This window comes from Varroa destructor, unplaced genomic scaffold, assembly GCF_002443255.2.
Source record: "Varroa destructor unplaced genomic scaffold, Vdes_3.0 BEIS01000002.1, whole genome shotgun sequence".
NCBI classification, from domain to species: Eukaryota; Metazoa; Arthropoda; class Arachnida; order Mesostigmata; family Varroidae; genus Varroa; species Varroa destructor.
The window spans coordinates 55,199,675-55,222,903 of NW_019211455.1; the positions used below are offsets into that span (position 1 = coordinate 55,199,675).

Sequence of the window (23,229 nt, forward strand, 5' to 3'; positions counted from 1 at the left end):
ATTTCGTGCCGGGAGCACCCCGTTCGGTTTGTCCGGAAGATCGCCTAGAAGAATCGAAATTTAGAAGAATGACCTAAAGCAATCGGCCTAACAGCGGCAGCGTCTCCGGCGGTGATAGGGTCCTCGTAGGTGCGGGTCTGGTTGTGGACGCGTTTTTTATGAGAAACATTCGTAATAAATTACGGCAGTGCCGGGTTGTGTGTTCGGAGCAGCAAAATGATCACCGATAGGATGACCTGTGACAGAGCGGCTGCAGCTACAGAACTTACCCCGCGCTCCCTGCACTCTCCGCACTCGAAAGGGAAACAGAAGAGGGACAGAAGGAGTCAGTACAGAGGGCGAAGACGAGGTTGGACCGCGGGGCAAACGAGCCCCGGCAGACGCAGCACGAACTAGTGCAATGACCAAAATCCAATCTACATATCTCACACACACACGCACTCGCGCACACTGAGACACACGATGAAGGCCGTAGACACCCGTGAAACCCTGTCAATCTCCCAGGGCATAAAGACGGTTAGCCAAGGGTCAGTCATGCCTTCGTTCGTGTCGCAGTCGAGTGCGAACAATGTTGCAGACTAAAAGAAATGTAGCCACTGCCGGCAATGGCAGAAACTTTGTTCATCCAGAAACGATCGGACAGCTAGTCGTTGCGCCAAGACCGAGTAGGCACCGCCTGTCGCAGCGAATTAAGAACCGTACGCAGAGCGGACTGACAGTTAACGACGACGGGGTTCGGATATTTGAGTGGGATGGGGTGGTTACGGGACGACGACAAAGAAGAAACAAAAATGCTGGGAAACTAATTTCCAATGTCAAATTTCGAATTGATCACTTTGTTAGGTGGTGTTTGAGTCAGATTTATGCATTTCTTGGTGTGCGTTTACCGGCTGAATAAAGCTGATGGGAGTAATGGAAGTAGTTCAATAGATAAAAAGACGAATGGGTTTTTATACTGATTTATTGTATATCAGATAATGGATTCGAACGAACCATAAAGATCGCTGCTGCTACTAAAAATTAATTCTAATTATTCTATCAAAAATGAGTAGCCCGAAAATTTTTCACGTCACTACAGTACGGTTATCACAGTTACAAGAAAATAATGATATTTTATTATCAAACACTTCCTCTGTCGGTATTTGTTTTTTTGGATGATCCTTGTAATGCACTGACATTGTGTAGGTCAAAAGGGATGATAAAAATTTCCACATAAAATTTACGTTCGAAGATGTTGTGTCAAAAAACCAAAGAAAATAGTCATTTATTTATAAAAAAGGAAAATCACGCGTTATTAAGTACTGCTTTCTAAGCATGCTTGCTGGTCGGATTCGTTTCTCATGTGAGCTTAATCGCACTTAAATCAATAATATAAGTCGCCATTATTCATTATTGTTTCAAGTGAATTTTTGTTTGAAAATCAAGGATATTAGTACTTTACATCTCTAAAACTTTTATTTTAAGGCGTATAGATGAACTCACAAGAGTATCTCCCCGGAACGACTTTTTATACCTTTATACAGCATAAGAGCAGTTTCCATATCATAACCACTACTTTAGAATAGTTGATCGTATAAGAGCAGAGCATTGGTGTTCGGAATATCTGGACGTTACTAGCTCAATTTTTAGCCCAGCTTCCCGTTGGATCAAGCCTGTGATGGATCAAGCCTGCCATCAGATTCGTCTCACGTTATCCTGTAGCGGCCAATCGAACTATATCAATCTCAAACTAAGCCACCGCTATCAATCAATTACTCTGTCTGCAGTCGTTATATAGGCTGGTACTAGCCGCGGCATAGTATAACCACTTGGTCTTCCCCGGCTCTCATTTGGTTTGACGAAGCAACGAACGTCCTGCATCGCGTTGACTGCTGCCAGAAGAGCTGCATTCGCTTTTGGTCACTATGTCGTCTTGTTCAGCCAAAACATAAAGCAACGCATTAATGGCTGTTTCAAACGTCAAACTTGAAAGATTTACTGTTAGCACAAATTGTAACACCACTGACTTCTTATAAAACTGGCACTAACAAACATCTGTCGTTTAAACATCTGCCCTAACAGCTAGCAGCCTCAGTATCAGCTGCGATATGCTCCCTTTCTCCTTCTAATTCTGTGTATTGTACCTCTTCTTTCAGTCGCGACGTGAGCTCTGCGTTTTTAACGTGGAGCACTGCCACAAAGTCCACAACCTTTCCCTTGACTTCAAAGCTACTCTAACACTTACTCATATGAAGGCCCCAGTCTTTCGTTGGATCGTCGTAATTTTGGATGGATGGCTTTGACAGTTCTGCTCTGCTTTGCGTCCCTCGTGCTATTAACCTCACCAAAGATTGCTGGCCACAGTTGATGGAGTGATGATTTAGTTAGGGAAAGAAGATAGGTTAATAGGGTGAGTAGCACCAGAATTGTAGTAAAGGTCATCGGCTGGGTATCGCAGTGTTTCTGTGAGAGCGGCTTTCGTTGAGACAAAAACCTTTTAGTCCGTACCTGTGTACGTTGAAAAACGTTATTTGTATCACACAAGAAAAGACAGAAACGCCACGAGTTAGTGGTAAGGTTTGTACCGCTCCGGATGCCTTATCACTCGTGTTTAATATCAAGTAAACTAAAGCATAAAATATTATGAATGTTTAGGACGTTATGTACCATTCACTTTCTTTAATACTGACGTCTCAAACAAGGCAATATGGCTGATAGATTATATGAAAATAGGGTAGCTGCCCTAAGGTTTGATAAGCAGTTTTTTTTTCAAACTTTTATCAGACCTTAGCTTATGCCGGAAGTACACTTAGGCTTGAGGAGTTCATATTGCCACTTTGTAAAAACCGCAAAGAAAACTATTAGGAACGATAAGAAATGGCTGTTTTCAGTTTCGCGTTAACCGCTGCATATGTTATGTTACATTTTTCATTCATTATTGTACATCTCATTCGGATAAAGTAAATCATGTTTCACAAAACGATCAGTTCCGTTCTACCCTCTCAGGTAGTTGTGAAGAAGGCAAAGTTCAAAACAACGTTAGTACTGCATTTGCAATAAAAAGCACCGTCAGTTACTCTAGCGAAGACAAGAGCAAACTGCGCAACAATCACGTAGCAGTGTCCAATAATGTCCTAAACAGTTCCTTACCGAGCGAAGCAAATCTGCTTATTTCACCTCGCTATGCAATGCCCTTGCTACAAATCGAACGCGGTATAGGTTGCGCCGCTTCTCTCACGCCCCCCAAGAACAAAGGTAACAACGTCTCCCCCAATGGGACCCCCCCCACCTGTTAGCCAATATAACCGAATAAATCTTACACAGCCAACCATAAGCTGAGACGCACACAAATCCATAACACGGTACTGCCATGCGCTCACATACGAAGCTGTAAGTTGTCGCATATATACGCACGTGCATGCATAAAAGCAGGAATTTCTCTGACGCACAAATTGCCAGGAGGGGGGACGGAAATTTTGAAGTGCATGCCGCACCGCACGAAATGCGCCTTGTGCGTGGAAACATGTCGGAGATAATCGCCGACCCGGAAACAACAAACGCGAAGCAATACCGAGGGTAGCGATAGCGATGCATAACCGAGGGTCGTGTTATTGGATTTTGGGTGATCACTCCGCGAAAAATCGGGTTGATGTGTGTCTGTTGGTAAATAAGGCAAGTCGCTGTTCTCATGGTATTGTTGTTTTTTAGAAGACGAGGATTGCCAGGAAATATGGACCTGTAAACCGCACGGCTACAGATCCACATAGGCGGAGTCCTTGAAACGCCACAACGGACAGGTTGCCCCATAGTCTATGTATTTATATAACACCAAAACTCAATGTGAATTTCTTTCCGTATACATTTCTTATGTTCCAAATCGACCTGGATCTTCATTCAATAATACAACGGGCTACCCGCATGTGGCGTTCGAGTATCTCTCTAGCCCTGCAATTATGTAGCATACGAAAGTAGAAAAATCATAAAATACATATAAAATAAAATAATTTTCATGTAATTCCTGGGGCAAGTTTTTATTGTATAGTACTTTTTATTGTAGCTCAGGGACTCTGCATACTTAGATGAACTTCGTCGACTTCCTATTTTTCCTACTATATTAATTTTTGTCGTAATTGTATATTATTTCAAATATCTTTCACACTTAAACATACCGGTCATCATCAGACGAATGAAGATGCAATAAAGCCTTAGTTTCCCAGGCTAACCCATACGTTCTTTTCTCGTAATGTTAACTAGTAGGGACAAGAAGGCCCGCTAATTACATGCAGATATGACGGTCAGTGCTGGAGCGCCGTGCGCTTTCTGGTCACTCCACTATGATAACTTGGTGAGTAATGTATTTGTCTGCAAATTCTAGGAAATGCGTTGTGGTTTAGGTTCGAACCCGAGCATATACAGACTTCGTTTCAAGCTAGGAGCCAACCGACTGATGGAATGTCTAACCGCGATACCGGCCATAAAGCCCGAAACATAGAGGCGTATAAAAACCTTAAAAACACTAATCGTCCGATACAACCGTCAAAATAAATATATCGAAGACTAAAATACTGACAGTTGTGCAGTCAGCGTAAGATGATTCAACGATAATTTCTTCCGTGCCAGTGCTGGACTTGTGGAGGAAGTCACAGCGAAGGACCGTACCTTTGTTGATAATAGCATTGCGAACGGTTAGACTTTCATTTATCCCGCGAGAAGCGATCATTAAGTCTTTACTATTGGAATTGTAAGTATGGATACATTTTCTTATACCTAATGAAAAGGAAATGTATAAATATAAACAAATATTTTCCGTGTCACAATTGAAACAAATAGTTCTCTGAATTGATTTCACAGTCTACCCCGCAATAGAGAGCTATTACGAACGATGCCTCAACAGAAGAAAGGGTGCGCGCGTCGTCTGTATTCTGTGGCCCGCTATTAGCAATCGTGACGACCAAACTATCAGACGCCCTCCGCAGGGTGAGTGCGAGTAGACAGGTCAAATCTGTTGTTTATTTATGTAGCGGCGCTGGTGCGCGGATGCGCATAAAATTTGAGAATAGAACGATACCAGGATGCACGGTTATTTTTTGAAAGGGGTCGCTTATTATTCTCAAGATGTTGGACAATGCGATTGGGCGTCAAAAAGAACCAGCTAGGCAATGACATAAAGACGCTGGACGCTATGTAAAAAGAGCTTGTTTACTGAGCAAGAGGTTTGCCTGTGCGCAAGTTTTCTGAAGTGGTAGTAGTGAATATCTAAATCGACAAAACACAGCGCTTTCTTTACCTAGATTCGCAGACTATATACTTTTTGGGAATGTGTATTATAAAGTCTTATTAGCCAAGTCGTGAGTTGTCATATAGAGCATGGTATGTGGTGGAAGCTCTAATATATAATAATATATATTAAAAGAAACAACGTTTTCTAAAATTTGACTAAAAAAAATGCTGTCCGTCGGGTGGATGCATCTACGGCCTATACTAAGGCGAAGTTGTAGTTCATGGTCGAAAAAGTTAGCCGAAGGCCCACCTTTGGAAAGTTTTGTTGCTGATGCGGCCCTTTTAAATCGGAATGTTGCTAATGATGAGTTTCCTACAGAAATGCCATATCTCAATCCTCACGTTGAGAAAAAGAACGTTTTCTTTGAGGTAAGTTCATTTCAATTCCTCTAGCTATTCTGATCTTCGAAGTGTATTATTAAATATTCAGATCAATTCCCTCTTTAAAAGCATTTCAAGTTTAGTAGGAAAAAGATTCAATCGGACTGTTGTTTCAGGAACGCTATTAAGTAAATAAATTATAATACAAGAGAGATGATACGTGATGCGTAAATTTATTGATACGGTTATTCGTAAAAAAAAATATAGAAGTTTTACGGAACCTGAAAAGGTAATGGGTTAGCCCCGTGGTTCCTTCTTGATTTCTTTTTCATTTTTTGCTTCGTTTCTCTCTCGCCATTGATGCGGCTTACCGGGCTAGTGTTTGACCACTTATGGCTTTTCCGGCTTGCGGACCCCTAATACGATGTCCAAGCAGAAAACCCATCTTTATGTTCCGCATTAAACTAGGTTCTACAAAGGACTGCTTTCAGTGAGCAAAAAAATCTATTTAAAAAGTATATAGGATATCATGGTTTTAGGTAACTGATCTTGAGACCCATACTAGCTGGTTGGATAACGCCAGGTGTGTATGAAACATATTTACAACTAACAACATCAAAAAACATCGTACCTTCATTGATAACTATCTCCGAAGGCTCAGGTAGATAAATGATGACATATTATTCAGCACAAAAAGCAAAACGTCATATCAGTCTTTTTCTGTAGGTGTATGGTTGTCAGATGAATGTCAATGACACTGAGATCGTATGGTCGATTCTTAATAAGAGTGGCTATAAAAGGGTTACCGAACAGCACCAAGCTGATGTTATTCTTATCATGACGTGTTCAATACGCGAGGGTGCGGAAAACAAAATTTGGCATCGACTTCGCCAGCTCAAGGGAATAAAACGCGAAAGATTTTTGCAGGTTTGTTCGCTTGTTCCTATAATCACGCATGCGAAACTTCAGCTCTAGACAAGTCATGATCATAATGAAAAGGTTTGCGTACGTCGCTAGTATTTTACCCAAGTCAAACACAATACTATTATCGATCCTTGATAGATATCTAACTGGTATCGCACGTTATAAGAACCTGAAGTTGGATTAAAATTTTATAATATATTGTCTAACAAATTGGCTTCGAATTTTTTGCGCAGATCGGGGTCCTTGGCTGTATGGCAGAGCGATTGAAAACGACTCTGCTCGAAGTCGAGAAGAGCGTCGACGTTATTGCAGGCCCAGATAGTTACCGCGATCTTCCACGTTTGTTAGAGACTGCGCACGGGGGCCAGACAGGTGTAAATGTTCAGTTGTCATTGGACGAAACTTACGCGGACGTAACACCTGTTCGACTAGATGCGAACAGAAAGACTGCCTTCATTTCGATTATGAGAGGATGCAATAATCTGTGTACATATTGTATCGTCCCTTTTACCAGAGGTAGGTGTATTATGGAGTCTACATAGTCGCAGGTGGCTAACGCCTCCCCTATTGTGTTTCGTTTTAGAGGGGTAATGCTATGGCCATCAAAAGGCTAAACCGTGTTATAGGTCACCTTGCTAAGTGGTTCTGTTTTCTTCGTATTTTGGAACTTCAAACACAATGGCTAAGGGTTATCTGGAACGAGCAATTAATTACTACAATGCGAAAATACTTGTTAGCCCAGCTAGAGGACACTGAGACTTAAATCGCTGGGTTCAGTATTATCTAAGGGGATTGAGTACCACCATTTTACACTCACTTCAGTCATTTGTAGTCAGGCATTTGATAAGCACAAATGTGCGATTCTATATAATTAGGCATCGTTGTTGATTTGTGAGCTGATATTGACGCTTTCTCTGGCAGCTTGTAAGAAAAATTAAAGATTTGTTTCCCTCCCATTTATTATGCGCATATTTATGAATACATTTAACTATCAGGTCGGGAACGTTCACGGCCGCTGGCCTCGATCCTGGATGAAGTTCGTCATCTGTCCTTCAACGGAGTGAAGCAAATTACTCTTCTTGGTCAAAACGTTAACAGCTACCGCGATATGTCAGCTGAGTCTCATCCCTTTATCCAATACACTGGTAAGCTAGATCGTTCCATCCTGTTTGAATTGTCCGTAGTACTCTTAGTGTATTCTACATAAGTTAAGCTCAAGGAAATAATCACAGTTGTTTATAATATCATCTGATGATGTGTGCCTAGGTTGGTTTGAAGCTTATAATCGTTTTTGCTATCCACAGTTTGTTTAGCACAACCTATATCGGGGATTTATAGCTCTTTAATTTGTGAATATATGCGACGCATTGTTCGTGTTATACACGAACTATCGTCCTCACTTTTTGTAGGTGTTGGCCTGGCGAAAGGCTTCAAACAGCGATGCAAATTGCCAACTAGCGGGCTTGGCTTTGCCGACCTCCTTCATCAAGTTGCACAAATCGACCCGGAGATGAGAATCCGGTTTACCTCGCCACATCCCAAGGACTTTCCAAACGAAGTTCTCCAGGTGATTTCGTCGCACCGAAATATCTGCAACCACCTCCATTTGCCGGCTCAGAGCGGTAGCACGGTCGTGCTAGAGCGCATGGCTCGAGGGTATTCGCGTGAGGACTACCTATCTCTGGTGGAGACAATTCGAAGCTATCTTCCAAACGTTGGGCTAACAAGTGATTTCATTAGTGGATTCTGCGGTGAAACTGAGGAAGACCATGAGATGACAGTCGATCTCGTTCGAAAGGTTTGTCAAGTCTATGGAATCGATTTGTCTTTTATTAGAAGTTGCTTTTTTCTAATTAAAGAATAGTGCACCAATTCTACGGCGAATAAGGATGACAGTTTTTACGCGCAGTTCTTGAGCGTCATTACTCATAAACATTTTTTTGGAAAAAAAATCGTTTTCAAGCTCTGCGTAAGCCTCGACAAATCTCTGCAGTGGCTGTACTTACTTTGTTCGGATCCTGGCATGATTTTTAATTCCTAATCTGTTATTAACGAAATCTCTACAGCAATTAAAGCTTAGCTTTTATAATGGAATGGCTAAGTTATTAGTTTTGTCGAAAAGATATTTTTGTCACCAAGGTGTTGTTTCATACGATTGGTTGGTTACAGGTGAATTATAACTTCTGTTTCGTGTTCCCGTACAGTATGCGAGAGAAGACAAAAGCTCACCGAAATCTTGAAGATCTCATTCCGATGGAAGTGAAAAAACGTCGTGCCACAGAGGTATTGGCCGCTTTTCGACAGACTGTTACTCCTCACTTTAAGGCGTAAGTAGACGGAGTCAAATGTCTCAGTTAAACCAGTCTAGCTACCGTCCTGCTTCTTTACTTTATAGCACTCTGAGATTAAATAATCTGTGATGTCAGTAGGTCTCGTGACTTGAGCCACTGCAATAATCTGGCCCGGGTTATCAGTACCTACGTGAAATCTCTGTATGACCATTTGTTCTGAAATACGTCAATATCTGTAATTTATACGTACGCATTGATTTTCTGCTTCAGAAAAATTGAGCTTGTTTCGATTGCAGAGAAAAAAAATGTATCTTTATGTGCGGTTGATGTTATATTTTAATTGATTAGCTTATTTAGAACGATGCTAACAACACATTAGATCAAATCATAGCTATCTTAGCGTATCAGATGCATGGAGCAAATAAAAGCTAGCAGCTTAGATGTTCTGACTTCTTTATTTACACGAAAAGCACCTTTATTTGTAGACGAAGGCTAGAAACAAAACAGTGGCTAAAATTATACGTTCTGCCTGTAACTTCGAATGTAACGACATTTTTGCCAAAATTAGAAGCAGTGACATAAATCTATTGGAGCTTCAAAAGAGTCCAATATCTGTCCGCTTTTTTTTACTACAAATTTAACCGCGAGTGTGTTAAGTTTCCACAGCGAATATAAAAACTTATTTGGTGTCTAATCCGTTCTCGACAGACAAATTGGTGATACACAATTAATTCTTGTGGAAGGTAGCCCTCGACGGTCAGATCAGCAGCTCTTTGGACGGAATGAAGGTAACCGATTCTCTACTTATGCACGTTCGTTTTAGAATCACCCTGTTTAGAAGTGCAACACGTACGCGCAATTTGTTTTTAGGAGTTTGCTCAACTCATGCATGTCCATGCTTACAATGTAATAATTTTACTGACTTGCGCTAATAGTCTCTAATGGCGTTTTTGTTGCAGGTAATACGAAGGTTATCATTGACACGGTAACTGTAAACAGTAAACAAATTTCACCTGGGGATTATATCGCAGTCCAAGTAACTGATAGTAACTCGCAAGTGCTAAAAGGTCGGCCGCTGTACAAAACGACACTTCATGAATTTGATACCACAGCGACGACGAAATCGCGTGAAACTTCTCGCATTTAACATAATATCCAGCTTGTTAATAAGTAATGATTGTGTCAACAGGAAAATGCTTGTGAAGCATACGTTATACAAATCCAAACAGTTTACAAAGATATACAAAAAAAATTTTTAAAATAAAAAGAAAATACAAAAAAAATACGAAAGAATACGTTCACGGAAGTTTGAATTTTGCATCGCAGCGAAGTATCCTGAGTTTGCCTATATACAGCTCGAGAGCACAATAACAAAGATAGTAACTTAAGCCCAATAAATAAAACTACCTAAAATGAACTCCACATATATAAGTGTACGCCCTTCATATACAGCCAAATTTTTAAACAGAAAAATATAACTATGAATTAACACTAATAGGTTTTGCTACAGGTATACAACTTTCGAATTTTTCTATTTTGAAGGTTAGCTAAATAAAGAAACGTGCGTTTTTTATTGGAAAAAAATATTCGAGTATACACATTTTTATTATCATTTTTCTTCATCATAATCCTATTATTGCCCACTTCGCGTGGACTTCGTCGGCTTTCCCTTGCGCAAATATTCGTCTGCCTCTTTACCGTTTTCCCTCAATTAGAATTACGTTATTGTAAATATCTGATCACCTCTTTGTGTCGTTTACATTTTTGTTGTAATTGCATCTGCGTTTCGCTCTTTGCATTGCTGTTTCGTAGTGTTTTCTCACGTATTTGTTAAAATATCGCAGATTGGCTACGTCTGACCAGTTTTCCTTTTCGCACTTTATCTCTTGTTTAGCCTGAATAGTCGTCCACGTTTTACTTTTTTTTAATACTTTTCCAAGAACTGTTCTCAATTTTTGTGTGTGTTGTGCGCCGTTTCTGTCAGTTTTACGCACATTGTGTTGTATCCTAGTTCGCCGCTGGGTTTCATTGGATCGTACTCTTGCCCAGTGGAACACTTCTGTTTTTCTGGAGTTGTAGAGTGACTATATATATATAGATATATATATTAGTTCCTCTATGTATATATATATATATTTCTGTTCGATGACTCAAGTTGCTTACTGCTGTATAAATGAATAGGGAAAATGTTTCACTACTAAATTTGTTTTAAAAATTATTTAGAATTTAGCGTTCGATTACTCCACTGCTTATTCTTAGGAATTAGTATTTGCTTTTGTTTCTATCCGTTTATTCTTTTTAATTTTTTTTGTCTTCGAAATGATGAGTTTGATGTGTGCTGATGCATAAAAACTCGCACCTTACATAATATATTCTAGCTAACTTCCTTCCTTCCTTGTTTCAATTCCTTGTTTTTCATTTATCTACTTGCGCTGATGTTAGTCAAAGTTATGTAGTGGGTGATACGAGTTGACCTGGGAGGCAAATAAACCTTAATCAGTTTGGTCCTATTATGTAAAATTCCGGATAATGTCTTTGTGTTTCTGGCAAATGAAAGTCATTGAATAATTATATGTATAGCTCAACCGCATTTACACGTACAAACGTTCAAGGCATATGTATCAGCACAAATCTCTTCTCGATAATACCCCTTGTAAAAATAAAATTGCTTAAGAAGGTTACTTTAAAAGAAGTAATTACTTAGTCCACTGCTATACGAGTATATGGCTTCGCCTATCTGCCATTAAGGGTTTACAATGGTTAGTTCAACGTAAAGCAATTTCGTATGACACTCCACTCTACTGTGCGATACATATATAAACTGAAAAGTATGAAAAGAGTATATATATATATCTTAAATAGAACATATGTTTACGCATTGTTAAGCGTGCTGTGTTCCCAACGAATAAAAATGCTTGCCCACACCGTATTCTACTGCTTCCGTCATATACCATATATGTGGCTATTGTCAGTATAACAGAACAATACATTGCATCTCTGTTGATACGTTTTAATAATAATAATACAATTATTACACATTTTATTGGCGTTTCGCCAAACCAAAAACTGGTCTGGAAAAAGATAAATTATTTTTAGGGTTAATCTGTAATACTGACTTCACCGGAAAATCATCGAAAAAAAAAAACGGGCGAAAATTGATCCAGCACCAAGACAAAATTTTCTCTTGATTTTTACAGTTACTGTACTTAAGTTCACACTCGCGTGCAGACCCCCGTCTGGTAGTTATTCCTACTGTGTGCTACATATGATCATAGTATCGATATATTATTTTCAGAACATATTTCCATTTCTCAGTATATCTTCTTGTTTAAAAAATCTATTCTGCTCCCCGTCTAGATGACTACAGTTCCCTGCTTTGTTTTTACTATAAGTATTTGTTGGGATATTTGCTTGGTAGAAACGTTTTCGTTTCATCGCTAGCGCACGACTAAGCGCGAACTTTGAAATCATCTAGACATTTCACGGGTTTCATTTGATGTTTCTCTGTGCCGTCTGCTACTTTTCTTTTTTCGTCTGCTTTTACTGTGAAGTTGTTAACGTCTCTCTCCATCGTTCTTATCACAACCGTACGTCTTCAAATCTGTGCGCGGGACGAGAGATCGTCACTAGATCAGATCAGAAAATCAATCAACGTTTTATCTCTACTCGTTTTTCGTGACGTTGCATGCGTCAAAGTGTACCAATACATTTTGCTTTTTACGCAAACATCAGTTTTTTTCGCCTTATTGCAGTTTGCTGTTACCGCTATCTAACATAGATCGGTTTGGTTGACGGCATCGTTGTCATGTTCGTCGACATACGTATATGCATCGTACGCGAGCATGAAATCGCGAAATTATCCAATTGAAGGCTGCGCCTCAGGAAAAAAGGTTGGAGAAGGCAGGCAAATTTCAGAACAGTTTGCCAATAAAAAGGGATTTTTTGTAGATAGACCATGTTTTTACTATGTAGTTTTCATTGTGGCAGTACGATACGGAACAATACGTGGTTTCATATTAGCTGCATCTTTTCAGGACAAATCTCTCCGTAAAAATTTTGGGATATAGCCCAGCACGAAAAATAGATTATTTTGCTATGTGGTCCATAGACTGTCTCGGAATTAAGAGTTAAGCACTTAGAGCATTAAATTCTGTTATGTACAGATGATAATGCATCAGATTGTACGCTACTGACCAAGATGCCGCCTTTGGGTACCCATGACAACTTCATAGACTACTTTGTTTCTTAGTAAAGCCATCCGAATAAGGGTAGTATTGTTTATTCGTATATATTATTTCGTGGGTTGACAACAAGTAAACAGACGTCCACAATTTTCAGAGCTGAAAGATGTTGAAAGGGGGACCACACCAATCAGTAACATTATACATACATTGCCGAGAAGAGGCATATATATATATAGGGGGCCGAGCATTTACCGCACGCCTTAAATGAATCATAACCCCACACTTTCTAGCATGCAACAACGATATTCAAGTTATTTATCGTGTGCTTGTTCTCCGACACTGAATCGCATCAGTTGTGGCAACTTTGCAACGAAATATATTTACTACCCGGTATTCTTAGGCACCCTGTTCTTTCACTACCTGGGGCAATGGCTCAAATTATGCCTTCGTATTTCATCTCTCTGTTGCTTACCAAATGATCCTTTTTACTAAGAAAAAAGCAAGTCTGCTCCGTGTTCGAACTGCTTGCGTGTATTGACGAGATTGTACAGACGACAACGTTTAGCTGAGCAGGTATTTGCTGGGTCAAACACGTCCTTCGGATATTTGATATCTCAACAGCGAAAACCTCTTCGATGTTTATCGTGGACACCTGAATGCAAGGACTACGACGGCGAGCATTGGTTTTATATTAACTTGTGCCCCTCATAATGTTATAATGCTGCTTCATTGTTTGCTGTATTGCATATTCCTATTGGCGGTATTTGGCGTACGTTCCCTGTAGACCAACGAGCCGCTTATGGGCAACCCGATCGCCGTCTGTCTCCGAAGCGACATCAATCGCACGGTCGATCCAAGATATCGCAGGGGCATAGTTGGCTTCACCTGATAGTATCGAAGGGAAATTCGTCACAAAACAAGAATGAGATCTTCATAGTATAGGCGATAATCTAATAACATGCAGTTCGCCTAGACGTTTGTCGTTACCACCGAATGTGCCATCTGACATCTGTTCAAGTATTTCTAAATTTTTTTTCATAAACATTTTTTTTTATCTTACAACAAATAGAAATAACATTACAAACGCCTATCGGAACCACAGGTGGTATTTTAATTCTGCAGCTCTCGGTGTGAGTTCGATTTATTAATTATACTAATGTAATCACTGCTGATTATTTTTTAAGTTCATGTCAATAACGATTTCCATGCGCGCAGTCAGTACACTTTCACTTGAATCTAAGCTTTGTCCTTTAAAAAAGCAAACTTTTCACATAAAACAAGATAACAGTAAAGTAAAGCACAAGTTGAAGTCGTAATTTTCTTTAAAGCTCAAACGTACCAATGTATGTCTTTGCGATATACAGCATGTTTTCCTTCCAGTGCGGCTTGAGTTTATCTGCCTCGAAAAGGTGGGCACGGGCTTCTTGCAGTGTAGACTCGGGCGGTATCGTATAGAGCGTCGATGCAAGCTTACGCTCTACCCACGATAACTGCACGACCTGTAAGGGCGATAATGTGGTACACAACCTAACTCAATATTGTTTTAATATTGCTTTGATGGCCCGTTTGTTTGAATTTCATCTATCTGAGAATAACAATTAGAGTACTATAATCAATTGATGTTTGAGAGATATGTTGTTGTTGTTTGAGAGACTGGCTCACTGCTTTTGGTTGTAGCCCTAGCAGCGTCTCCAGAACTGTGCGAGACGGTAAATATCATTGACAGAGCACTTGTTTGCGCTCACACGGCGTTCATGTGAGACAAACAAGGACCTTTTTAAACAATATTTATATTTTTGGTCCTTAGCCAATCCCTAGCTTGTAGGGTCAAACAATATTTGCAATAATGTGACTAGTAAATAGTTGTTAATCCAATGTCAAGGATATGAATTCGTGTTCGTTACATACTATCAACATTGTAAGATTGAATAATCGATGACACAATCATCTGTAAATCCATATAATATAAAATATTCAATCAATAATAAAAAATCAATAATAGAATAATAACCTAAAAACTGTCAAGTACCTCATAACACCACCGGCCAAGCATGTGATGTAATGTCGGGTCAAGTGGCTTGAGCTTCACAGCTATGTCAACGTGTTTTTTGAATAAGTATCCATTCTGGATCTTTTGTTGTGTACCAACAAATTCGGACAGTGACCCGACAGCAATAGCGAACCACTTGTGACATTCGGGATTTGCTTCATCTAACTTTAGCGCTTCCATTGCATATCTGAAAAACAAGCACCAACTATCATTTACCATGCTGTTTCATTTCTTGTCCATTGTCAAGTTACTAAAAGTACCACTACTATAAATAAATGCATTGAGTTCTACATTCGGTAAAGCATTGCTTCAAACGACTGTCTTCTCCCGGCATGCATCGAAACATGTCTACATCTGGTGTCGAAACGCAACTACATAAATAAATGCGCCCTAAGTCATAGGGCTCCCTAGGTAAACACTTCACCATTACAGGATCTCAAGAAGTACTACCACAACAATTCACCTTCACTTTCAATTTTTATCCTTCTCTAGCAGCAGTTCGTTTTGGAATGATTCCGCGCAGCGTTTAGCTCAATCGTAATAATCGTGCTTATGTTAAATATCGCATGGCAACACTGAGCAGACAAGCAAATCAATCTACGATTTTTCATCGCTTCAACGAAGATGTCTACTTACTTGTGTGCCTCGAAGGCCAGTTCTCGTTTCTTTGCAATGTCTCCCGCGCTCTGAGCCACAATGCCGGCGAAATGCGTTGCCTTTGCCAATCGCCAGTAGAAATGCGCACTTTCAGTATATTCGGATTTCTTCAGCTTCATCTGAAGGTAAATTTCCTCCTTATCGGTCGTGGCATCGTCGAGTCGGCCGTCGATAAGCGTCAGCCAGCGATCGCCTTCGTCTACGTCAAGCGACGCCATACTCTCGCCCGCACCGGCCCATGGCTGATTGCCCGCAAACTGGCTAGCCTCGTGCTCAGAGTCCGGAAAATCGAAGAACTCTTCATCGTCGTCGTCGCTGAGAACACCGTTGACAAGAGTCGCTTCTAAAGCTGTCATATAATCGGTTGTCGTCGATGGGGACGACGCAGCAGCACCGTCAACGACTCGACGAACTCTGTGCACGGATTGGTACCATCGAAGAAAATAGAGATGCAATCGACAATTAAATATATATATACATATATATATATATATCAAAGTTTGAGTTTAGGTAAACTGGTAGGGTCTTAGTTGGTAGAGAAAAAGAACATGTGACTGACTTTCACCTTTTAATATCGGTGTGAATATTTATTTTTCATCATACACTCTTGATTATGCTGGCGTGTGCTAAAAAGAAATAGCTTAAACATTATCACAAAACCACTATTTAATTCGGCTTAAAGGTGTGGAAGATTTACACCAGTTCAAAACAAAAGGACAGTTAATTCTTTGCTAATACTTCGTGCATAATCAGTCTGAAATACTTATCGTCTAAAATCAGATACTTTCATTAATTAAGCATTATTGATTACTTTTCATTTTCTTACCGCTGCGGCGGCGGTGCCCGTTTCCTGAAATTAAAACCATTGGCACTGCTGGTCCTCGAAATGGACGAGGCTGACCTCTTGATGGGGGAAAGGCACTGTGCAGCCGCCTCGAGCAGCTCTTCCCTCTCGCGAAGGTCCGAGAGCTCTTTTCTCAGGTCATCGATCGTCCCCGCCAACTGACTGATCTCGCGATTCATTGTCTTGTTGAGTCTATAAATATAAATGAAATAAGACAAATTGAAAAGTGCCGACTTACTAAAGAGAGATTCAGCCAAACTAAGAGAGCGTATGTTGTTAATTAGCTTTTTCGTCTGCGACATACTCATGCACAGACCGTCTAAAAATTTAATCATTAAATCAAATAGAACCTGTACACTAAAATGAACTGACTATACCTCATGTAGTTACGTATTAATATGTCAACCAAATGTGTTTATTGATTACTACTAGACATATTAGCGCATAGGGCATATGGAGACAGTCTATTAATGCCGCTCTTCTACTCCATAGGCGAAATTGGTTCGAAAATATAGAAAATATTCATAGACTGGCAATTTTCTTTATAAACATATAGAATTACAAAAAAGATGGTATCAATTATTTGCCCTTGTAACATCCATCTACCTGTAGTACATGTAGATGCCAGAAATGCCGACGACGACCCCGGCCCCGAGGGCGGCTACCAGCGATCCCCTATCGCGGAGGAGGTGATCCATCTCTGTGAAACAATGAAATAACGCATTCGATGGTGATGTTAAAATAATCAGACAAATAAATTATCGCTTAATCTTAGGTACAATGTTCAATCCTAGTGACGACATTACAAAACTGAGATTCATAAACATCATATTGTACATCTTTTAAAATTAGCACAACTAACAGGTGACGCTTGAGATGTATTTATATTAAGTTTATAGCTATCTTTGGCTATCTGCAAATTGAGTACCGTCAAAGGATAATGAATTTACAGGCAAGGATACCGTTTAAAACTAAAAATCAACATTAAGTAGTTAATAGCCTGTTTTCCTGAGGTAGAATCTAATGTATAAACACACGGGAAGGAGCCCTTCAGTGAAGTACTAATGTTGTATATGAACAACATAAAAGAATTTTTAAAATAGAATGTGAGCAGTGAAAATAGAGTAAATAAATAAAATTAAGAGCACAGAGTGCTTCAATTGTGCTGTTCTTTTTTGCGCCATGGTACTTAATGAAAGTGCTGTTCGATATGGGTCTAGATGGTATTGCCCACAGAGGCTTCCGCATTGGGCACAGATGCGACTCTTTTTTTACTTATGGTACAAGTCATTACCACGCACAACATAGTGGAGGCGTTACACTACGTAGCAACTACCATATTTCAGTTTTTTCTATGAGGTTCTTAACACGTTCCGTCGCACGCACCGGTGGCGAAGAATTCCGGGTCGACGTCAGCCATCTATCTCTACCATTGTCAGATAAATTTCAGAAAGGTGGACATTTTTTGTAAGCCATACTGGCATTGTAGAATCTTAGCAGGGAGTGGCGTATCCGTCGGAAAATACCCGTAGCGGTTATGACAAGATGCAGGCTCAGCACTTTTTTTGAGAAAAAGAGGCTTCAGTTGGTCTAGCCTACACAACTAAGCTATGCAACGGTCACCTCGAATGAGCTTCATTCATGAGGCCATTGGTGCAGATTCGATATTAAAAAGGCGTATTGCTGTATTAAGGGAGAGGAACGACAGCTCTTCCATGGCAGTTCTCGCTACTAAGGTTCTTCTTACGCATTTTGTTAGATGCTCACCGTAGTAAGTTTCGGAAGAGCGTAAAGTCAGTTTTAGATTTTAAAAAAATGCTTCACGTGTATCCAAACTTGCTGTGCAAGCTGACTTCGAAACCGATATCCGTTATGTATTGTTGAAAACTAGTGAGATCTTCGATGTACAGTATCTGCTTTCACCTTCCATTTTCCGATTTTGTTACGTGGGAGATCGTTCTGGAGCACTGTCAAAAGTAAGGGGCTGAGGCTATTGCCATAAGCCACTCCTGTCACCTCTTAGAAAGGGCTTCATTCCATGTCGTATGGTAATAAAACTCTCTTAGAATCGAATCTATCAGCTGGGTGAGCTTGTATGGATGGAACTTCTGCTTAGGCGAGCTTGGACAAAATTTGATTTTTTAGCGCTCTGCTGAATGCCGTTTGAAATTGACGAATACAGCATAGATGAACTATTTGTTCCTTGTGCTTATGGCGGATCTCTAAGCCATCGAGATTTGGCAGGCAGTTATTGTTGGTTGTCCTCTACGATAGCCATATTCTTTATTTATAATTATACCTCGAGCTTCTAGGGAAGTGGAGAGACGCGCCAAGGGTATAACTGGAAGTATTTTGTAACAGCAGCTCTTTTTGTTATTCTCCTCCACAAACTCGGTTGTTAAGGATTGTTTTTGCCATTCGCGATAACGGTAACGAGTGACTTATGCCGGAGCGCCGGCAGATTATTCCTCAGGGCCACAAACGAGGAAGAACGAGTTGTTGAAATCACGAAAACTTTTGAGCTTTTAGTCATCATTACCGGCTCAACATGCATGTCCTGAAAGCATTGGACATACGCTATGTGGAACGCATATGGAGACGTTGTAACATAACAAACATGCGCTTGGAACACAGTGCTGCCACAGGTAAGATGTGGATTAGTCTGTGTCGCCCACCAGAAGAGGATCAAGCGAGGAAATACCGCCGAACACTAGAGAAAGCGACGCTAGTGGCAATACTGAATTGATTTTGTCGCAGACTGGTACTCGTACTCGAAATGGATACCCGGGGCATTTTTCATCACTAGATATCTCTCGAAAAGGAAACAATCACTGCTGCCAGTTATTCCGGATGTATGCGAAAACTGATTTGCAACTCACTACTGAATTATTTGAGGTTTATCTAGAAGCTTTCTTCCTTTTATCTGGCCGAACGAACAAAATATATGGTTAATATGGTAGTCGACCAAAGCCGCTTATTCTCGAATCGAGTTCCGCTAAGAGCATCTTTCCGATCGGCTTAAATTTGTAAAAAGTGTGTACATACATATATATTTATTTAATCCTCTTTTGAAAATTTGAACACATTTTGTATGTATATAAGTGATTCTTGTCACAATATAGTCTTCGTTGCAACGGCTTTACCTTATAAATCTATTCGACTCTGTTTATGCTAAGTGCTCTGACGCTGACTTCTGGCGTGGTTCCTCGTACGCCATATGCGTTTTCTCTTTACATTCCCCTTAGGGTTCTTTTAGATACAGATTCATAGGTACTGTTCCTTCTTGCCGTGCGGTTCGAATGACATCGGCGATTAATTGACCCGAGTGCACCGCCGATACCAGACAACTGTCAGAGGAATAAAAAATAAATTTTTTTTAATCAACTATAAGTTATTATAAAGCCATGAATTAATTTCAAAATGAACCGATCTCTCGAAGTCATTTTCTAAACATCAGCCGGTTACAACTCTATACGGTAGCAGAAGAGCGTCGCAAACTAAAACATTATCACATTGGCCTTTAGAAAATTGGATGTTTAATGTTTATTACGAGTAACTAGTGCCTTAGGGGCTCTTACGAAGCTTGTGGGTAACGGTGTTTCAGACACAGCGGGCAAAACCTCCTTCGCGGATTCTTCACCCGTTAAGGACCGTGCGCGTTGACATGTCGGATATTTAACTACCACTAGCACCTCGCCCATTGTGAAGCAGAACGAGTCGAACAAGCTATTTAATAAATCAAATTAAATGTAAACAATGAAAGCGGCCCCATAGCTTGTAAAATGTCAAGTAGCGTTCTGTATATTATCCTGTGCGATAGTGCAGCACCAACAAAAGGAGTATGGAGGGCAACGATGGCATGGGTTATTCTAGAATAATGTTGATTAGCATACGTATGTTTGTTCATCACGTATCGCTCTGCTGTTTCTACTGCAACCATTGCAACTACCAATAGCTAAGCGGTATGCCACTGTGGGTTAGTCACTTTACAGCTGGATACAAAAAGGAAAATTGAACGAGGACATAGGTAGAACTCGTAAGCTGAGGCGCAATCGGTCACTAACTGCTGGTGGAAATTGTTTCGACTTGAATTAATCCCTCTATTGTTTTCCAGATATTCTGGAATTGAAAAAAAGATGGACCAATCATATGATCAATATTCAATTGGCAATAAATGAGTGGAAGCGATTAAGTAGCTGAACGATTTATTTATAACTAGGATAGTAGCTTAGAAATATACTCATATATTGCAAAATCGGATCGTCTGCTTTATCAATAATATGTTTCGCAAGGTGTCATAATAAAGTCTAGGTTTAATTTATTGCACCAGCTAAGTCCCTCAGACTCTTCTAAAAGCTAATACCTAAAAAAATGCACCAAGCAGCAAAAACGCACCCAGTGTATTCAATTACTTTCGCGTCATCACCAAATAACCATTTAAATCACAAAGATTCCGGACAGTGTTTAATGTAGCATAACGAGGCCCCAAACGGCTCGTTCCACGCTTCCTTCTACTAGCGTAGAAATATATCTCTTTTTTGAGGAACCTTTTTGGGGGCTAAGGTAATAGAAGAAGACCAATGCAGCAGATGTGTAGCCATTACCACAACATGTCAATGCTTCCCTGTAGAAGTATTACACGATACGCGGCAAAAAAACACTTGGTTTCTATCAGCCATAAAATGCGTACTATTACTTATTGCCAGGTGGTTACGGTGGCATTTCACGATGCCTATTTCACCGGTGCTAAAACGCAATTAAAGTTGCACCCTCCGGTAACTTTAGTTGTATTCACCATTTTTTTTTTTTTTAGCCATCTTTATTCGCCCTTCAGAAGCACAAAGTCGCAAAATAATTCACTTGCGTTTTCGTTGGATGAGACGGCTGAAAACAGATTTTTTTTCACTCCCAATATGTCAGTTATTAGATAGAACTACCTTCCCGCGTTTCCCTTAGCTGACGCTCTCTGACTCCGGTGTCCTTGAACCAGAGCATGATCCGACTCTTTTGATGTTTGCAAGTTTGTGCTCGTAGATTTCTCTCGGATCAGGTTTCATTACCGCGACTTTTTCATTAACACACAAGCAAACAACATGGTGCGCCCACAAAATGATAGCTTCCTACTGCGAATCTCATTGACAGACTTTGTCAAATTTTGTAAATCATCCAAGAAGGCAGAGTTTTTAATGGCTCTACGCCAACTTCAACCAGTCAAGCCAGTGTGGCGTCCGGGTTTAAAGCTGTTGCCGAACCCGGTATAAGATACTCGATATCTCCTAATGAATTCTATTCTCGAGTGTCTTATGTCTTTATGAATATTTTATCCAGATAATGAGCCTCTGATTTTCTGTCCATTAGTAAACTGGTAATTAGCGAAATGACCACGTTATTTCTTACAACGAAATTGTCGATATGTTACTAGCATTGTTTTTGACTATTGTTTCCATCGTGTGTATATATCTCTCACAGAAGCAACTCTATTAGCTTCATTCTACTTAATCACCAACCTCATACCCATTACCGTTATACCACTAAAATGTAAATTATTGGTATATGGTTTTCATTCCTATTTCCCTCGTCCACCTTTGTTACCCAGCGCTTACTCACCGTAGCCTATTCTGCGTTATCGTTGATGGGAATTAACATGAAACCCCCGCCGGATCTTTTCCCTCATCTTCGTATAGACATCACCGTCCTAGCTCATTATCGCACCATACGCTAGAGGTGCCATCAGCGTTAATAAACCATACCCAGCTAAGCGACGCACACACTCACTTTATTGACGAATGAGCAGGGCCTACATATAGTCGGAACCGGGAAAACGGACGGTCAGTAATCGTAAAAAAAAAACAGCCACGCGCACGAATCGACCCACCACCGATCCAACGATCGTTGACAGTTGCACCGGGTACCGCCCACCGAATCGAACAAGAGCTCTACACCGCAAACACACAAGAGTCGTCACGATACCAGATGCACCAGGGAGTAAATCGCAGCTTCTGCTGTCTAACCTCTCAAGCTGCTGCCCCTCTTGCCGTTGCCACTTTGCCCTATAACAACTCCACTCTCTCTTTGTAATTAGCAGAAGAACCAAAATTAATAGAGCAGACGGACAGATGAACCAGCCTATAGGGAAATGGATGAACAGGATTCGATCCGAGCTCACTATGACGGCATGTCCGATAGATGGGCCATCGGCAAAGGCATCAGCAGCAGAGGTGGCCCAGATAGGACCGGATGAGCTAGAAGACCCGCCGCGGTTACGGTGACAGACGACACCCGGAGCTATTGTGGTTGTTGTTGCTAAGGGTTGGAGAATAATACCAGTATCCAAGCGTATTTAAGGTCTTGGGTCTACGCAGAGTTACAGCAAGGCAGCGCAATTGGTGGCCAAGGTCGGTCTGATGAATATAGGGTTTACCGCTAACATTTGGAATTAGCTTGGCCCGTCGAGGCCAACGAAAGATGTTAAAGACTCGAAATTAACTTCGAAGAAACGGTCGGTCGATACCTCAATGTTGTTGATGAACATTTTGAGCAAGACGCGCGAAACATGGCGTTATATGTATCTATATATCGCACGTAGGTGTTGAAAATAAAGGCAAAATGATATTATTCAATTTGCCTATCTGTTTCTTCTGTGCAATGGCTAGATGAAGAAAATATTTGGCTGCTAGTGGGCCGACGGAGGTAAGCGAT

At 40.5% G+C, this 23,229-nt stretch overlaps 2 protein-coding genes and 1 long non-coding RNA gene across 7 annotated transcripts; 1 reads left to right on the top strand and 2 right to left on the bottom strand.

Annotated features, from left to right (window-relative positions):
- Window positions 1-1,406: 1,406 nt before the first annotated feature.
- Window positions 1,407-3,664, bottom strand: LOC147758019 (uncharacterized). Its single transcript, XR_015320495.1, has 3 exons — window positions 3,130-3,664; window positions 2,225-2,487; window positions 1,407-1,911 (listed from the first exon to the last, which is right to left on the bottom strand). It is a non-coding gene; the product is annotated as an uncharacterized LOC147758019 (long non-coding RNA).
- Window positions 3,665-4,955: 1,291 nt separating this feature from the next.
- LOC111243747 (mitochondrial tRNA methylthiotransferase CDK5RAP1) lies at window positions 4,956-10,381 on the top strand. 2 transcript variants are annotated; one of them, XM_022789771.2, is made up of 8 exons: window positions 4,957-5,628; window positions 6,307-6,507; window positions 6,738-7,020; window positions 7,500-7,649; window positions 7,914-8,302; window positions 8,674-8,831; window positions 9,504-9,583; window positions 9,755-10,381. In XM_022789771.2, the coding sequence occupies exons 1-8, from the start codon at window positions 5,425-5,427 to the stop codon at window positions 9,940-9,942; spliced, it is 1,653 nt and encodes a 550-aa protein (XP_022645506.1). In that variant the 5' UTR covers window positions 4,957-5,424; the 3' UTR covers window positions 9,943-10,381. The 2 variants fall into 2 exon arrangements, with proteins under 2 accessions (XP_086835507.1, XP_022645506.1); XM_086979381.1 differs by lacking the exon at window positions 6,307-6,507 and having other exon boundaries at window positions 4,956-5,628.
- Window positions 10,382-10,621: 240 nt separating this feature from the next.
- LOC111243748 (regulator of microtubule dynamics protein 1-like) lies at window positions 10,622-22,794 on the bottom strand. 4 transcript variants are annotated; one of them, XM_086979388.1, is made up of 8 exons: window positions 22,306-22,793; window positions 19,674-19,877; window positions 17,137-17,230; window positions 16,513-16,722; window positions 15,666-16,100; window positions 15,009-15,216; window positions 14,319-14,478; window positions 10,622-13,864 (listed from the first exon to the last, which is right to left on the bottom strand). In XM_086979388.1, the coding sequence occupies exons 3-8, from the start codon at window positions 17,226-17,228 to the stop codon at window positions 13,731-13,733; spliced, it is 1,239 nt and encodes a 412-aa protein (XP_086835514.1). In that variant the 5' UTR covers window positions 17,229-17,230; window positions 19,674-19,877; window positions 22,306-22,793; the 3' UTR covers window positions 10,622-13,730. The 4 variants fall into 4 exon arrangements, with proteins under 4 accessions (XP_086835514.1, XP_022645508.1, XP_086835515.1 ...); XM_022789773.2 differs by having other exon boundaries at window positions 22,138-22,793; XM_086979389.1 differs by lacking the exon at window positions 19,674-19,877 and having other exon boundaries at window positions 22,306-22,794.
- Window positions 22,795-23,229: the final 435 nt, after the last annotated feature.

What these genes read in the sequence shown, in the direction of transcription:
- LOC111243747 (XM_022789771.2), top strand. Translation starts at nt 5,425, where the DNA reads ATGCTGTCCGTCGGGTGGATGCATCTACGGCCTATACTAAGGCGAAGT. An exon ending in TCCCTTTATCCAATACACTG is followed by an intron (nt 7,650 to 7,913) that starts GTAAGCTAGATC and finishes CACTTTTTGTAG; the next exon opens with GTGTTGGCCTGGCGAAAGGC. An exon ending in GCTCTTTGGACGGAATGAAG is followed by an intron (nt 9,584 to 9,754) that starts GTAACCGATTCT and finishes TTTTTGTTGCAG; the next exon opens with GTAATACGAAGGTTATCATT.
- LOC111243748 (XM_086979389.1), bottom strand. Translation starts at nt 17,228, where the DNA reads ATGGATCACCTCCTCCGCGATAGGGGATCGCTGGTAGCCGCCCTCGGG. An exon ending in GGCATCTACATGTACTACAG is followed by an intron (nt 16,723 to 17,136) that starts GTAGATGGATGT and finishes TTATATTTATAG; the next exon opens with ACTCAACAAGACAATGAATC. An exon ending in CGGGCACCGCCGCCGCAGCG is followed by an intron (nt 16,101 to 16,512) that starts GTAAGAAAATGA and finishes ATCCGTGCACAG; the next exon opens with AGTTCGTCGAGTCGTTGACG.